At 35.8% G+C, this 17,789-nt stretch overlaps 1 protein-coding gene across 1 annotated transcript in view; it reads left to right on the plus strand.

Annotated features, from left to right (window-relative positions):
• Positions 1–17,789, plus strand: part of orb (polyadenylation element binding protein orb) — a 156,435-nt gene that overhangs the window by 104,948 nt on the left and 33,698 nt on the right. The window contains exon 3 of the mRNA XM_081749344.1: positions 915–1,090. Within this exon, the coding sequence (XP_081605470.1) occupies positions 915–1,090 (176 nt within the window). The remainder of the gene's footprint in view (positions 1–914; positions 1,091–17,789) is intronic.

Below are 17,789 nucleotides of genomic sequence, written 5' to 3' on the forward strand. Positions count from 1 at the left end.
CTTCAAGCTATGCGAATACTGAAACAGGTGGTAATCTATAACTTGTAGTTGCAATAGTAATAAGGTCAGAGAAGAGCCTAAATATGGCATTGTAATTTTTCTTTCATATGTAAATTTGAATTGTTGCCCACCCAAAGGTCTGATAGTATTGCAGTGTCAAATTATTTCCTCTTGATTTTTGCGTTGTACAAAATTTCAGCTATTTTTATGTATTTAAAAGTTAGAGTATCTCAAAATTCAGTAAAATAGTCATATTACGGCATTATATACAGGGTATTTTAAAACACCGACAACGTTTGGGTGATGATTCCTGACACAAAGATAAGACAAAGTATAGACCAATCTAGGTACATAAATCCATAATTTCGTAGTTACATGCTGCCGAAAACATAAAAAGAAGGACTTGAAAGGTTCATAGCTGCAATACTATGGGATCTATAGTCGGGTCAAGACTTCACTGAGGAACTAATATGTGCGTTATCCATAAATACATGTTTCACAATCCTGCGGTACTCACAGCAATTTTTATGGAGGGAGCTTGGCTACGGACATATAATTTTAAGTACTCACAAACTACTTCTATTAAGATTGTTGCGGAAGTACTCAGGATTCTGAAACATGGATATTTGGCACATAGCAGTTGACGTGACTACGGTGGATCCCATAGAATTAGAGCCATGGACCTTTTTTAGTTTTCCCTCCCTTGTTTTCGGCAGCCTATAACTCAAATACCTGATTTCTGCACCTAGGTTGGTCTATACTTTGTTTTGTCTTGTCTTGGTGTCAGGAATTACCTCCCAAATGTTCTCTTTTGAAACACCCTGTATATTATACAGTAATGACAATTTTACTAGAAAGTATAGACCAAAGATTGATTTTTTTATTTATTTATTTATTTATTTATTTATTCATAGACTCAATGATGTCCATCAGTGATTTGTTGGGCCTCAACATGCCTCGTGGAGGACTTGTGGGTAATACCAATAACACAAGCACCAGCAGTAACTCCAGTGGACTGGGGCACCAATCGTCTTCGTATGGATCACCTTGCGTCACTTCATCGACGCCAAACACAACACGTAGTTATCAGGTAAGTGCACAAATAAACAATGCTGTATCATTAAATATTGAACTATCGTTTCCAGACTAGCATATTCTGAAAAGCTGAACTTGATTCACCACGTGTGTTAGATTAGTCATGAAGTTTCGAAAAGTTACAGTAAATGTCTTAGCCTAAAACAATAAATACAAATAGAGTACAATAATTCAACAATGTAACTATATACAAAGAAGACTAGGAAAGTTATTGCAATCGAGGCGTTCCTGTTATGGCGAATTAACATTGGGTAATTTACCTAGTGATATGTGGCAACAATCACTTTTGCAGGTAAATATTGTCCTGCTTTCCCATACCATTAAGAATTAATTGATTGAAGAAAGTTTTGACTTCGTCTTCATGAAGAAAGTTAAAAATTTATTTTCCCAAACAATCATTTGACTGTTTTTGTTTTACCCGAAGCACTTAAGAGCCTGCCTTACTAAAAATAATACAAAATTTACCATTTTCCTTTTGCTTGTTTATTCATCAGTGAAATGAGATAATGAAATGCAAGTCACCACAATCATAGATAATGCTATTCTACAACAGAAAATATGAACCTGAATAATGTTCAGTGTTGCTATCCATAGAAATTACAGTGTTGCCAGAATAACAATTTCCCTGAAATCTAAGTTAATGTAGCGAGTAGAGGAACAAACTCAACTGCATTTGGTTACGTATCATATTATTTTGGTTTCCTGTGAACTACTTTTTAAATAGTAATTGTATTTAGTTTGTAATAAACAAAATAGTTTTAACATACAGTTATTAAAACTAAATAATAATGTTAATTAAAAAGTAGTTTACAACAAACCAAGACAACATGATACGTAATCAAATGCAGTTGAGTTCATTCCTCTACTCGCTGTTTTAACTTAGATTTTAGGGAAATTGTTTTTGTGGCAACACTGTAATTTCTATGGATTGCAACACTGAACATTCTTCAAGTTCATATTTTCTGTTGTAGAATAGCATTATCAATAATTGTGGTAACTTGCATTTCATTATCTCCTTTCACTGATGAATAATCAAGCAAAAGAAAATGGTAAATTTCGTATTATTTTTAGTAAGGCAGGCTCTTAAATTGCTCTGAAAACCTTAGTAACGGTGGGCAGTCTTGATTTCCGATTAGGAAAGCCAGAGAATTTGAGTAAAGCAGAAAAACTGAGGAGACGCAAAAGAAAAAAAATATCAACATATGGAACTTTCTTAAAAAAAAAAAAAAAAAAAAAAAAAAAAAAAAAAAAAAACTTGATTCGTAAGTTTAGTTTGGTAATCACAGAATTTTGCCTACTACTTCATAGTACACACTCAATACTAGTCAAAGCGTGAATGATTTTTTTTTTTAAGTTGAACTTTCAAAGCCCACAAAGGTACCTTTGTGTACTAAAAAGTAAATGAACTGTAAAACAGTCTGTACCTAACCAAACTGTCAGATATGCTGTGACTATTTCATTAGTGGCTTAGTTATTACGAGGTGGGTAGTGACGGGAAAGACATCTCTCCGGCCATAAATTGCTCAGGGCCGCAAGCACTGGAGTAAGACATGCTCATCCAATTCGCAACTGTGGGGACGCGGTGGCTCAGTGGTAGAGCGTTCACCTCCGGTGCTTGGGGTCGCTGGTTCGATCCCAGCTCGCTCACTTAGGACAAACGCAGTGCTCGTGGGTTTTTTGGGGGTTCTCCCGTTTCCTCCCACTTTCTTCATACCCAAATTTCACTAATCTCTCACCATAAGTTTCCTTTAGCCTAACCGGCATAACCGTGGGACGTAAACCTTAAAGATTTAATTTCCAATTCATAACTGTTACTTATTCCGAAATCAATCGCCTTTTAATACTGAAATGGTTTCAGCATCAAATTGTTAGCTATTGACTATTAATTAAACGTTTATCAAATTAATTTTGACCGTATAGAAGTTCTATTAAGGCGTACTAAGTGACTTCGCTAATGTCTTGGAGAAAGAACTCTTGAGCGCTCTCCAATAATGGATCTATCAATGACCTGCATCCCACTTGAACGCAGCCCCCGCTTACAGGTCGATTATTCCGGTCGCGTGATGACGGCTGGTGCAACCTTAATCTTCAATGCCGTAGAACGTGACATCTAACTTCAGCTGTCTCCATGGAAACTCATCTGCCTCCCATTCTAATTTCCTTCCCTAATCACGTTTATCTGAGATCATGACAGCGCCATACTCTGGATTATTTTGGTAATAAGAAACATGCATACATTACATATTACACCACCACAATGCAGTATATTTTCCTAACACTCATGTAAAATGATTTTCTTTAAGAGAAAGCAGTGGTTTGAGATACAACTAATACGAATTAAGAGCTTGGATTAACGTTTTTCCTTTTATATATCGGGTCTGATTTTAAGTAGCATAACAGCTCAATGTAAAAGATAGCAGCTGTACCGATGGAAATTTTATATTGAAGTTGTAATTTATATTACTAGCTGAAATGTCCGTTCTTTGCACGGGGAGAATAAATTGATGAAAAATATTCGAACCCTTTTAAAATATGAATTACAATGAATATGTAATTACAGTTTCACATAAGATACTCTATTTCTAACTTACTTTAAACTTTTAATATGCCGGTTAATAACATGACAAACCTTTGAGATAGGTACTATGTTCCATAATCTCTAAGGGATACTTCACTGTGATGCGATAACACGTCGGTAGAAATTATCCCTTCCACTCCTTAAAACAAGAACTTTAGAATATCCTGGGTCAAGTGTCCGCTTATTTGTGATGAGTTTATCTAGTTTAATCTCTCAATTTGAGATGATGAATTTTTTTTTTTTTTTTCGCATTAATTTTGAACCCCATATTCTTCGGATACTCCCTATCAAAGTGACGAAACCTTGTTCAAGATAAGTGAACTTTGGAACGTAATACCTAAGTTTTTAGGCGTCTTTCCATGATAACACACAAACATCGTCGCTTGTAATCCGAAGAAAGTAGAAAATACCTCTTTCCTCTTAAAACATCAATTGTCGTAATAAACACTAGGATACGGGATACGCGTGGGGTTATTTTTATTATTTTATTTAACTATTTTATTGTCTATAGTTACCACTTGCAATTTACACTTGCAGACTTTTGATCGTCGTAGGTGAATTCAGATGACTTTATACAAACAAGTCCCATACTTAGTCATTCAGAAAGATTAGGTGCTGATACCTCGCGTGATATAAGATCTATCTGATTATTTCTGAGTTTACAGATTTAATAAATTTATTGTTTATTGCTCTTAATCATGTATGGGGTTTGGGGAGGGGAGTGTCACATTTTCAGATATTGCGTTTTCAGACGTGTATGCCTGTTGAGCTCCGGTTTATCCTCCTGCCCGCCGAATATAAACCTCATTCTCACACTACTGCTAGTAATATAAAGCAGGTAATAAACATTTTTTGTCAGTAATCATGTGACAGACTTTGATAGTACTTCCTTCTCTGAAGCTAAGAAGACAATTAGTCAATGAAAAACTCAAAATATAATGTATTCATTAATAATTCATACTTCAGTAAATATAATGGGGAAAGGTGGAATTTTAGCTGAGACTGTGGGCAAGTCGGACCCTTTTCAGAGAAACTAAACAAAATCTACTAATATTAAAGTAAACAAGTCAAAATCAATTCAAATTACGAAGTAAAAGTTAGTTTCACGCAGTGGCGTAGGGAAGGGGGGCCCGGAGGGGCCGCCCCCCCCAAAGAGGTCCGACAATGTACTTTGATGTTTGTATTTTTTTTATATTTTTGTTTATATATTTTTTGTTTGCAATTTTTCTATATGTACCTATAACAGCACTTGCCCCCACCCCCCAAACACACATCCTGGCTACGCTACTGGTTTCACGTACTGCCTTTTAATTATTGTGACTAATTAATCCTATGGCAGTGATTTATTTGCGTGCGAAACTTACAAAGTCCAAACCGCAGCTTTGATGGTCAACTCGGGAACCAAAATGTCTGCACAGAAAAATATTCAAGTGTTTACTGAGAAAATTTACCTCCATACAAAGTTTGCTCAAGGTCTGATCAGTTCTATAGATTGCGTACTGTCATTTTTTTCGTCAATTTTTTTTTTTCAAATAAAAAATGAGGGTACCATATATAGAGAGTTAACTCCATTAATTTCGAAACTATATTTTTGCTCCTAAAACTGATACACTTAATTCTATGTATAATATGGCACGGAGACTCAGTAGCAGAGCGACTTATCTCTGCGTGGTCTCTGGTTCGATCCCGGCCAAGTTAGTGGTGAACATCGTGACCGTGGGTTTTCTCGGAGTACTCAAGTTTCCTCCCACTTTCTCATTCTTGTAAGCCTTCCAGCATTCATTTGCCTTAATGTTCTCCCTTAGCGTAAAGGGCATAAGCATTGGACGTTAAAACTGAAAAAAAAAAATTCATTTCTCTATAGTCGTAAATTTTAGTTTGGGCTGCTTAAAACAAAACTTCTAATTTATTCATAACATCGAATAAACTTTTTACATAGTTTTCGTAATTGAATTGAATTTAATTTAATGTAAAGAAATCAGTCTGTTTTACTTCTATAATAGTTTCTTACACTCTGAGAGAGGGGGGACAATACCAAATGAGCTGCAATAGAGAATGAGAGTTGCCAGCAATATTGTCAAAACAAAAATAGAGCGAGCGTCAACTCTGCATTGCTCAAGAAATAATGTATAACTGTCCCAATTTCAAAGCGGTGGCGCTTGGCTGTCGGCTGCGAGTACTCCGCTTGGCGCGTTTGACAATAATAAAACTTTTTAAGAGTTATTCTCAACACTGCGTGTTTTAAGCAAAGTAATAATTTGCGGAATTTTCGTATTTAATTTTCCTTTCTCTAGATGTAACACCTTAACGGTTTAAGCCTGCCATTAATATTATAATTTTGTAATCACAATTTCATCACTTCTTCGGTAGTCAAGATACAGAGTTATGTCTGCTCCGGATACTTGTAAACGTCTATATGAATTGGTCATAGAGGCTACAGCTACAACTAAGGTCCTCGTTAGCCGCTGGGAATATTCTAGTTCTACTTCTCCAGTTGCAACTTTTGAGGGAAGTCAGTTTTTATTTAAAACAAAAAATGCTTTTCTCTCTTCAAACTACGGGAAGGAAACTTAGCTGATATTTCTTACGTATAGAGAAAAGCACCTAAATATGGAATACCGATCCACTTTTTGGCAACTGTAGCTCACCTTACACGTTTCTACATATGAAAAAAAAAAAAAAAAAAAATTGTGTGCATTCTATACACATATGGTAATAACTTCTGCCATTTCAAGTCAATCAATAATAAAAAAAAAAAGTCCCCAAAAATAAATGAAAATCAAAATAGTACAAAATTGTTACTCGAAAAAGTGCTCTAAATATGGAATACATAGACAACTCTCATGAAATATATCAGAATATTCTACATGCTTCTAATATAGGTATGCTAAGTAAAACAAAGGAAGCTGACAATAGAAATATTTTAATTACATGATATAAAAATGCAAATAATTTAAAAAATGCAAGAAATGTAGTAAATGAGCTGTAAAGTTACAAAAAGAAGCATAGAAGCAAAATTTGCAAAGAGGCATTTATATCTTAGAGGATTTGTAAAGTTAGGGAAAAGAAAAATTATTAGATACGCTGCCTAATGTTAGATATGCTGCAAAATATCCAGTGAGAAATCTGTCTATTTGCAGAAATCACAGATATAAACACCTTCGTCATATCCAGCACATTCATTGTGAACCCAGGATTGGCACATCATACACATCACCCACTTTTCACTGCCTTTATCTTCAGAAAATTTTGATAAGCAGAAGAGGCACTCAGCATCTTCTCCTGTCTCTGGTTGATCATTATCGGGAATGCTACTAAACGTTGATGAGTGATCGTATGCGCTGATGGACATAGATGTTTCGGAATCTGAAGTTTCACTTTGTGGACGACTATCATCACATTTGTTTCGTAACGTACTTTTCGTGCCTTTCTTAATTTTACCTTTTCTTCTGTTTCTTACCTTTGTTTTTTGCACTGTTCCTCATTTTTATTTTTTTTTCCACTATCGACAGCTTTCACTGATTTTTGTAATGTGATGAAGTAATTATGACTGCAGAGCCAGCATTTCTTCCTCGACTGCCTTCCCTCTTCACTGCGAACACTGGTGATATTTGCCATGGAGTTATACTGCTGCCAGATGATCCACTTCCTGAATCTTGAATTGCGATTGGACAAGCAGAGGTAGTAGAAAGGTTGTCTGAAGTACATGAGGGAGAAGTGTTTGGTATGATTGATGTAGAAGGAGGAGGGAGTCCAGATGAAGGTTCAGTCTAGTAGTGGTATAGGAGGGGAACAGAGATCTCGCGAAGGTTCAAAGCCAGGTATTGATCTATATTGTTGTGCGTGCTTTGCTTCAAGAAAGTCACTATCATTGAAAATGTGGGGATTGAGGGGCCAAATTCCCGTCGTTCTAAAACCATTAATGGCGTTTGAAGCAGTTTGTGCTTTCACGTACGCTTTTCCAAAGAGTTCTGCTACTTCAAATGCAGAGAGGCCGCACACAACCGTCTTTTGTCTTAGCAGTTCTCATCCAAACCCTGATCTCTTCACTGTAGTGCGTTTTTAAGAGACTCATGAAGGTTCTGTCAAGAGGCTGCAGTTTGTGCGATGAATGTGGAGAAGTAATACAAAGTATGGAGACATTATTGCTTCTCGCCAAATATAAAACTTCTAAATTCCTTGAGCGGGCATAATGGACATCAAGAATGAGCAACACTGGAGATTTTTCAGATGGCCTTAGGTGTTTAATTAAATATCTGAACCGTTCAGTGAAGAGATTACTGAATACTCACCCAGAAGGTTGACACGCTCCAATAGATCCTTCAGGAGCACCGCACATGAGGTGATTTGACCACTTTTTCCTTGGAAATATTAGCATAGGAGGAACATAAATACCCGTGGCACCCATACACGTTATTACGGTCACTAAAGAGCCTCGTTCTGCAGAGCTAACTGCGCCTATTTGACGTTTTCCTTTGTATGCAAGAACTTAAGGAATTTTTGACGGAACAACAGCCAGGCCTGTCTTATCAACGTTAAATATGCGATCAGTAGAAATGTTCTTATCAACCTCCGATTGCAAAAAGGTCAAAGAAGTGGTCACTTTATCTTTACAAATGCCAACGGTTCGATTGTATGAGGTTTGTGTCTGTTTTCTGAGAGTTTTCCCTTGTGTCTCTTCAGAAACAATTTCAGCCAAGTCTTTCCTGCAAACTCGTGGCACTTTGAAAATGAGTATGCAAGTTCATTTTATTTGGATAATATGCCATAGTTCGCACATCCCTCGGAGTAAGAGCAAAAAATCTGTCTTACATAACTAACAGGTACTGGACCAGTTCCTCCTCCATTTCCGGTGTTAGAATTGGTTTTCTTCCTAGCTTCTTCACAACAGCTTCTTCAGGACTCAATTTAGATGACACCAAGGGAAAAAGTGTTGTCCGAGGTACATTATATATTTTGGCCGCCTTCAAAAATCCCATTTTCTTCTTCCTCACATCTGAATTGCACTCCTCATTGCGTTGTGATCCCAAGTCTTCCGCTGTTTATTCATCTGGGAAACGAAACAAAAAGACTGCATAAGACTCTAAATATGGAATACTATTCCATATTTAAAACCTTATGGTATTCCATACTGCAAGCTTCGCCATATTTTTCACAACCACAAAAATGGTACTTAGCCTAGGTACAAAATAATCTAACTTGCGTAGCCTATAGCTAGAAAACACCAACTTTCCGCGTGATTCATTGTCAATAATTTCAAATTACAAGGTAAGTAAGAAAATTACTTCTGAAACACTCACCTTCGATAATCAACAATTGCGAACATCCACTCCTTGAAGTATTACGTGCAACAAACTGCTTACTTCACCACAAACTGACCAGAAACGCATGACAGGATACATAATCAAGAGTTTCCGGGCACCTTCACGAAAGTGCACCACCTACCAGGGTAGATACGGTGGTATTCCATATTCTCAACCCTATTCCATATTTAGGTACTTTCCTCTAATAATAATAATAATAATAATATTATTATTATTATTATTATTATTATTATTATTATTATTATTATTATTATTATTAATAATCATCCTGAACTTTAAAGCGATAATAGTAACTGCTACGGTGTGACTATTAAGTCATCACTGCCCTTCTGAGTCCACGAATTTGACACTCATGAAATCACATTTTCGAACTTCAATCAAAACTGTTTTATTGGAAAATGACAGCAGTAAATAACTGCACTAGATTACAATATTTATTCTCTTACAATATTTAGGTTTTTCCTTCAATGTCTATAAAGCACTAGCAGCGTTCACCCCGCTTCGCTGCGGTCACCCCGGAACGCAATAAACTTTGTTACTTAGATAATTTTTACTTTTTCGCTTTCAAGTGATATGATAAAAACCATAGAAGATTGCAGTAAATCTTAACATTATATCGCCTGTCATTTATGTTAACCCGCCCCGCTTCGCTGCGGTCATCCCGGTGCTGGCATATTGTAAAAGTGTCTGTAAAAATAAGCAAATCAATTAAAAAATTTTAAACAGAAGATTCAAGCTATTTTCCGCTGTATATCGCCTGTCATTTATGTTAACCCGCCGAGTGACACGGTCATGCGGGTTGCATATAAATACGTTTATTTTTACCTATGATGAACTAATAACAAAGGATTTGTACGTTATGGACACTTGAATGGTCAATTATCTCAAGACACTGGTAATTAAAAATTAAAGTGATATGATAAAAACCATCTAGGGTCCAAATCCTAATAACCCCCCAAAAATGAAAGAAATTGGTTCAGCCGTATTAGCGTGATGAGCGGACAAAGGATTTTGTACGTTCTCTTTTATATATATAGATAGATTTACATCCCAGGACTTTTGTAACTTTTTATATATATATATATATATATATATATATATATATATATATATTTATATATATATATATATATATATATATATATATATATATATATATATATATATATATATATATATATATATATATATATAGATAGAAATTTTATTTCTTTTTATTTTTTAGAGTCCTACAATTAGTCTCCGTGAGTAAGGGAGACTGATCGAAATGGTTAATGAAGAGACGCGAAGAACCCCGAATAAACCCCATACACTGCGTTTCTCCATCACAAGTCCCATTTTTGCGCGCACTAGAACCGACCCAGTATCTCGCACACCAGAGGTAGGCGCTCTCCACTGAGGCACCGCGGACGCCCTAAATGCTTCGTGTCTATGAACAAATCACCAAGATGTTCAAATGCTTATTTAAAGCAGTTTCTTATAAGATTTGTGCAGAGTTCTTGATTTAAACTCAAACGAATGGGTGATTATTTTCAGGAACTGCTAATACGAAATTTTCGCAACTTTATTTAATAATGCACTTGTATTTCTTCGTTGAACACTGAGACATTAAACTAAGCATATACATACTTTCTTCGCACCCACTCGATTACTCTATGCCTTTATGCTGATAAAATTGTATTCTAGGGATAAAGTCAAACTTTCTAATGAATTTCAATCTACAAGAAAACAAACTACTTTTAAATACCAATTTTGATTTTAAATTAGGCAATACAGATGCACTTAGCAACATCGGTTACTACGGCACCTCGTCTATTGTAGTGTTAATTGGGACCAACTGATCCCTCATATAAGAGATAATTTTATATTATGCTTACTAAGACATTCACGGATGTATCACTTATACAACGTCTCAAATTCGTATCTGTAATATACGTTTAATCAAGAGCTCAATACTTAATCTTTCCCAATCTTTGCTTGCTATACCAGCTGGTAAACATTTTTTTAATGAAGGTCTCCAGTGTTATAACAGTTCAACAGTGATTGTATTTACTCCAGTTATGAAATATATTAATACTAAATGTTACTGTTAACACCAGAACTTTGCCACGAGAAACTAGTTCTTTTGGAAAATCTCCGTGGCTACCCTACTGAAGATACTGTACCATACATGAGATTCGAATACCGGTATTACACTGCAGTGCACATATGTTAGTCTATTTAATTTTATCTAAATTTGGAAAGATTAAAACAAATGCAATGCGTAATGTGTTAACAGGCTTCGCTGCTCGAATGTGTGTCGCCTGAAAGGCGCTCAGTGAACTCATAGGAGACGGAAAAAAAAAAAAAATCCCCGAATACATAAGTACATGGATCGGGCATTCTTCCAAAACCGCAACCATCGTTACATATGTGTAAAGCTGAGTGTATAACTGCATCGTTACTGCAGGCGAATATACGATCGCTCACAACACAAACATGTGACAATTACAAGTTACAAATTGTTTTTTGAAATCAATAGACTTTTGACAAATTATGCTGCTAAATGTGATTAGATACTCTATGCGTTAGGCCTACATGTTAAGTACATTAGTTTCCTATCTTTTTTTCTATTCAATGAGTAGCAGCTACAATATAACGTCGATAAATTCTCAAAGGAAAGTCTCCTCTTGGTTAGATATTTGAAATTAACGAAGTTGCGTAAAAAAAAAAAAAATAAATAAAATAAATAAAATAAAATAAAAATAAAAATGTACAGCTTATTAACCTCTTCACGGATATGGCATCAAATTATGCCACACATTTATCGGGAAAATAATCATTTTTTTTTCTCACAAAGAAAAGTGCGAACTGAAGGTGAGTAAAATCAAGTGCTTCAGAATATTTTTACTTACCTTCAGTCCGCACTCCTCTTCGTGGAGAGAGAGAGAGAAAAAAATAAATCGGATTATCTTCCCGATAAATATGTGGCATCATTTGATGCCATATCCGTGAAGAGGTTAATGTAATATGATTTTCCTTATCACAAATGTTGTACAGTCTTGTTAAAAATGGAACACTTCTCGGTAGCTCTTCCAGCCCTACATAAGATTTCAACCAATTGGTTATGTATTGTATTCTTTTAAAGGGAGTCAACATATGCATCAAAAGACACCATCTGCGGATGCGAATAGAGCATTGAGAGAAACGGTATGCTTATATATATATATATATATATATATATATATATATATATATATATATATAGTGAAACCTCTACTAACGGACACCTCTATAAAGCGGACACCTTCCTTAACGGACATGTTTTGTAATCCCCAAACACTGTAATAGGAAAAATCATATTGGTAAACCTCTCTAAAACGGACACGGACAGTATTTTCTGTCTTTTATAGGTATTATTTACCTCCGTATTACGGACACTTTCTCTAGAAATAAGTTGAAAAGTGTGATAAAAATACATTTTTAGTAATTCATACATGTGTCACCAAGGAAGCATTCTGACAACCTTTTCCCCCCCTCAACTGTCTGCTCAGCAACCTAGACGAAGCGTCTCTGTTTAACAACACTCTTATGTCCTTTGCTTGCATCCCACTCCCTCCCAAGCTGTTTTAGACACAAAAGTGATTGACAGTTGCACACCGTTAGGGATGACACGTTATGCTACTGTCCCGTTGGAGTCTCTAACCAACCAGAAGACAAGTTTAGTATTTTTTGCCCTCATGTCTCAAAAAGGACACTTCAGGACTGCAATTACCTCACAAATTAAAACACCATATTGAAAACGAAGGAAGTACTGATAAATGTAAAGTGCAGAGAACTATAACATGTTATTTCCATGTTGTGTCTCGAACATAGAGTACTGGATGACAGAGGATAATGCAGGTAATATTCCTAAATACGTGATTCATGCAAAAATATTTTTTTCTAATTGTATATTACCTTGCTCACTAATTTACATAACAAAATACTGAAACCTCTTGAAGGCGGACACCTCTCTATAGCGGACAATTTTTGATTCCCCACGGCTGTCCGCTTTAGAGAGGTTTCACTGTATATATATATATATATATATATATATATATATATATATATATATATATATATATATATATATATATATATATATATATATATATATATATATATATATATATAAATATAATATAATAATATAAAAATATAAAAAGTCCCTACGTAAGAGTTGTTAGCGCACATGACTTCATAGTGAACGGTTCCTAGTTTCATTTCCAATTAGATCATTGGTCTTAGTGGCCCCGCAGTAGAGCGCACACTTCTGTTCCTGGTTCGATTCCAGGTCGCATCAAGTAAGCATTGAGGAGGGTAATTACAATTCATCGGTTTTTCTCAGGCTCTGTCTTTTCGCATTTCCATTGCTTCAGCATTTCGTTCATTATTGTCTCAAGACATAATCGTGGGACGTAAAACTGAAAAATTTCATTATAATTAGACAATTGTAGAACTACCTGAATTAAAAAGCTAACTCAGGTCTAGAAAAACAGAAATGATAACCTGAGAAGTGATATGCTCACTGCCGCGCAGGTGCGCACCCAGAATCTTTTGTTGGGGATCCAAGCTTTTGAGAAGATTCTACTACCGTCACTACGTCTGTGTAGCATTAAACGATATTATTCTGCACGCAAAAAGACTAGAAGTAATTGTAAAATACTTCCTGTGTTTTCAGGAAAAGAAAAAAAAAAAAAAGAGTGTGTTATTTAGAATGAAGTTGTTTGTGCCTACAGTAAACTTATTATAAACATAACACAGATTTTGTCCAGCTTGCGAACCCCCCCCCCCCAAACAACACACGGAAAACAAAATAAAGGATTGGATGCATCACACCACAAATTCGAACTGTTTTTCAAATATATGTTCATGTTAAATTGATGCAATCTTTCCTTATTACAGATCACTTGCTTAACACACAATTTTAAATTAGGCATTTGCTTTCCGAAATTTCCTGCTTCCAGTTAGTTTGTCGTCATATGATAGGCATGAAAACGGATATTTCACTAAATTACTTGCCCCACTCATCGTACTGTATTGTTCTAGTTTCACGGAAAATAGTTACAAATATAGAGAAAGAAGAAAACAGCACTACACTTAAATACTCAGCATCAAAACTTCTCAAATATATTATAGGTCTACACACACCACATTCAACACCACAAACACTCAGGAGCACAATGTGTTTGTTTCAATCAGGGGGGGATCATACCTGGGTTGACAACACAATAACGAAATAAATTCCAAATAGATTTTTGGGAGGGTCAAATCTAGATGGTACATATTAGTATGTAATAAGTAACTAGTTTGGAAACACTGCAATAGGAACAAGTGAACCAGTAGTCACGTGTTAGAATTCCAGGCGACTTAACTCCAAACCAAAGCCCCCTTTCCTAGAGCATTAAAACATAAGACGAAACGAATCTCCCGCTTCGAGCCACCTTTGATCGTGGCACAAAACGCTAGTTATTTCTCCGTGCTTTCCTCCTGCTCGCTAACTAACGAGCATGCGCACAAACCATTTTTAGAACAGTTGGGAGAGCACGGGAGAACTTGGCACAACAGAGTAGAGATAGGCCTATGTACTGCTAGCGTGCGAGTAATTTTGAGCGCATTCAATCACTGAGCGCGACTCAAACCAGCTTCTCGTGAGCAATGATGACGTTGCAAGTAAAGTATTGTGCATAAAATTAAAAAGTTTGTTATTTAGTAAGATACAAATATTATTTATATTAATTTTTGTATTATTTGTGGTAGTGCCACGGCACATTTGCTCCCCTTCAGCGGCCGCCGCTGATATTAACCTAATTTGTTTTTCTAGCTCCGCCACTGCTGTACAAGTTTCAAATTAATGCTTTTTCAATACTAGTTAATATCAGATTTTTTTTTTTTTTTTTTTTTTTTTTTAAACGGGGATACATTCTTAGCAGCCACGTATATAGTTTAGTGTTTCATTCCATGTTTTGTGTGTTCAGCTATGAGTCTTATGTAAGACTGCTTTCATTAAATTTGATTAGGATTTTCTTCTGAAACTGCATATGAAAGAAATAGCAAGTAAAACTAGTATTTCTGCCAACCCTGCTATATAGTCGATGTCGCTTGAAAACAAGACAATTAGGAACTAACTTTCTCACATGCACGGATAAATCAAACTAGTAATAAGTACATTAAAGAAAATTAAGTGCAATTTAATTTGATGCATTTACGCATTGAAGTTGCAAAATACTTGCAAAAACGTTTAGTAATTCCATCTTATATGCCTTTCAAAGAAATACGATAATAAAAGTAACAAAGAAGGAAATATGAATTTAATTCTGAATGCTTTAAACTCTGGACGTTTCTTTGGAAGAATCTTCTTACCCATCAACAATATTTTTTTTTTTTTTTTTAAGATTTAAAAAAAATGAAGCCCAAGCTTGATTTTTCAGTTTGATCTGAGATTGTTCAATATTCAAATAAACTCGAAATAAACTTCAAGTTCTAATTTACACTAACTTATAAGGAACAATTCATATATTACGTTTCATAAAACTAAAGTACTCCATAAAGCGGAACTGTTTGCGTGTGTACTGAGTGTATGGTTTCAACAAAGCTAATTCAAAAATTTTCAAGTGTTTTAATACACTGATACACTCTTCCACCTAACGTATATTACACGTATAAAATCTGTTCTTTAGCAACTGTTAATTGGGAAGTTACTTTCAATGTGTTCTGAAATTTAGAACTTTGAAAAATGAAATTAAATCTGTTTTTTGTCCCATGATTATGCCAGCTAGGCTAAAGGAGGCGGTGATGAGAAACAAATGAAATGCTGGAATGAAAGTGGGAGGAAACGGGAGAACTCAAAACCCTCCACACGGTGTTTGTCCACCACAAAGTTCATTTGACGCGAACTGGGATCGAACCAAGGACTCCCGCCACCAGAGGTGAACTCTTTACCACTGAGCTATCACTACCTTTAGAACTTAGTTCCACGTTCGAAAATATATCCTAGTTCTCTTGTATGTTGATTCCATGTTTAAGAACTTTGTTCAAGTATGAAAACTTTTCCTTACGCGAAAATTCATTTCTAACATTCACAATCAGAGCCGGCCTTAGGCAATTTATCGCCCTGTGTAATGACATTATTTGCCGCCCCCTTCCTTTCTTCAGAAAGAATAAATCTTAAAAGCTACAATTTTAAGTATGCTACCCATCATGAACAAGGGGAGGAGAAAAAGCACTCGCACTCAACGCCCTTAACACTATAAATACAATCCCATTGTTTTTTCTTTAAATAATGTTAGAGAAAGATACACACAAGAGGGGATAATGGTATTCCTTTCTATAGAATTCAATGTTGAGCTTTAATCTCAATATATCAGTTTGCAATCCCACTGTAACGCTCTTATTTTCATTCTACATCTGTAAATTTTTTCCTTAAACTTGTTTCCACCTTCAATGATAAGTAACTTGTAACACACAAGATTAGTTTTCATATAAAAACTGTGATAAATAAATGGAATAGGCGTTCCCTACTGTTCTCGTATTAATCAAGGAATTTCTGCTGGAATTTGACCATTTGCTTTAGCACTGTCCATGTGACCTTAAACTAATCCGGCCTTAACATGATTCATGAATGTAATATTCAAATAGGTCAGCTTAGTAAATTTAACTATCATCACCATGAAGTGTTTCCAACAAGAAATATTTATTTTAAATAATATCGTTATGACAGATTTTGCCGCCACTCGGAACGTAACGTCCCATGCAAATTCACGTGTTGCGCCCGGCCCTGTTGACAAGACTTAGTTAAGTGAAGAATGGTGAGCAGCAGTGGCGTACTTAGGGGGGCTTCCGGGCTTAAGTCCCCCCTCCGAAATGTTACTTTCTATATAATATCTTGCAGAATTTACACATTTTCAGGCAAAGCCCCCCGAAACAAAATCGTAAATACGCCACTGTTGAGCAGCATATCTTGTCATGATTTCTTACTTTCTACACGGGAAATTTACATCCAAATTCTCACAATGATGGATTAAGACTTTAAAATTCCTACCATGAATCGAATACAGTACTACGCACTCAGATAGCACACGCGCAAATCGTTCCGCTGTATAGGAATATTAAAAAAAAAAAAAAAAAAAAAAAAAAAAACATTTTATGAAATCGAATAATACGAGGGCTATCCAGAAAGTAGATTACGTTTTCGTCTGTGTCCGCTAGGGGCGGGGCTAGCGCGGCCATCTTGGGGTCAGAGCGTTGCGCAGCTCAGTCGGCATCTAGCCGTGCTAGTGAGAGGTTCGTGCTGTGCTCCGTTAAGATACTGTGACGGTTTGAAATGTCTGCGTTAATTGAAAATCCCGCGAGCTGCGAGGTGCGTGCAGTAATAAGGTTTCTGACAGCAAAAAAATGTAAACCGATAGAAATCTATCGGCAGCTGTGTGAAGTGTATGGGGACAACATTATCACTGAAGGTGGAGTGCGACAGTGGGTTATAAGATTTAAAAATGGCCGAACCAATGTTCACGACGAAGATTGAAGTGGGAGACCCAGCAAAGTGACTGCAGAACTTGTCGAAAAAGTCGATGTTAAAGTCCGTGAAAATCGAAAGTTCACAATAACGGAACTTTCTTTGAGTTTTCCACAAATTTCGCGAAGTTTGTTGCACGAAATCATCAGCGAAAAGCTTGGTTACCACAAGTTTTGTGCAAGATGGATTCCAAAATTCTTGACAGAGGACCACAAAAATCAGCGAATGGCTGCAGCGTTGCACTTTTTGGACGCCT

This window comes from Thermobia domestica, chromosome 2 (genome assembly GCF_964235325.1).
Source record: "Thermobia domestica chromosome 2, izTheDome1.hap1.1, whole genome shotgun sequence".
Lineage (NCBI taxonomy): Eukaryota > Metazoa > Arthropoda > Insecta > Zygentoma > Lepismatidae > Thermobia > Thermobia domestica.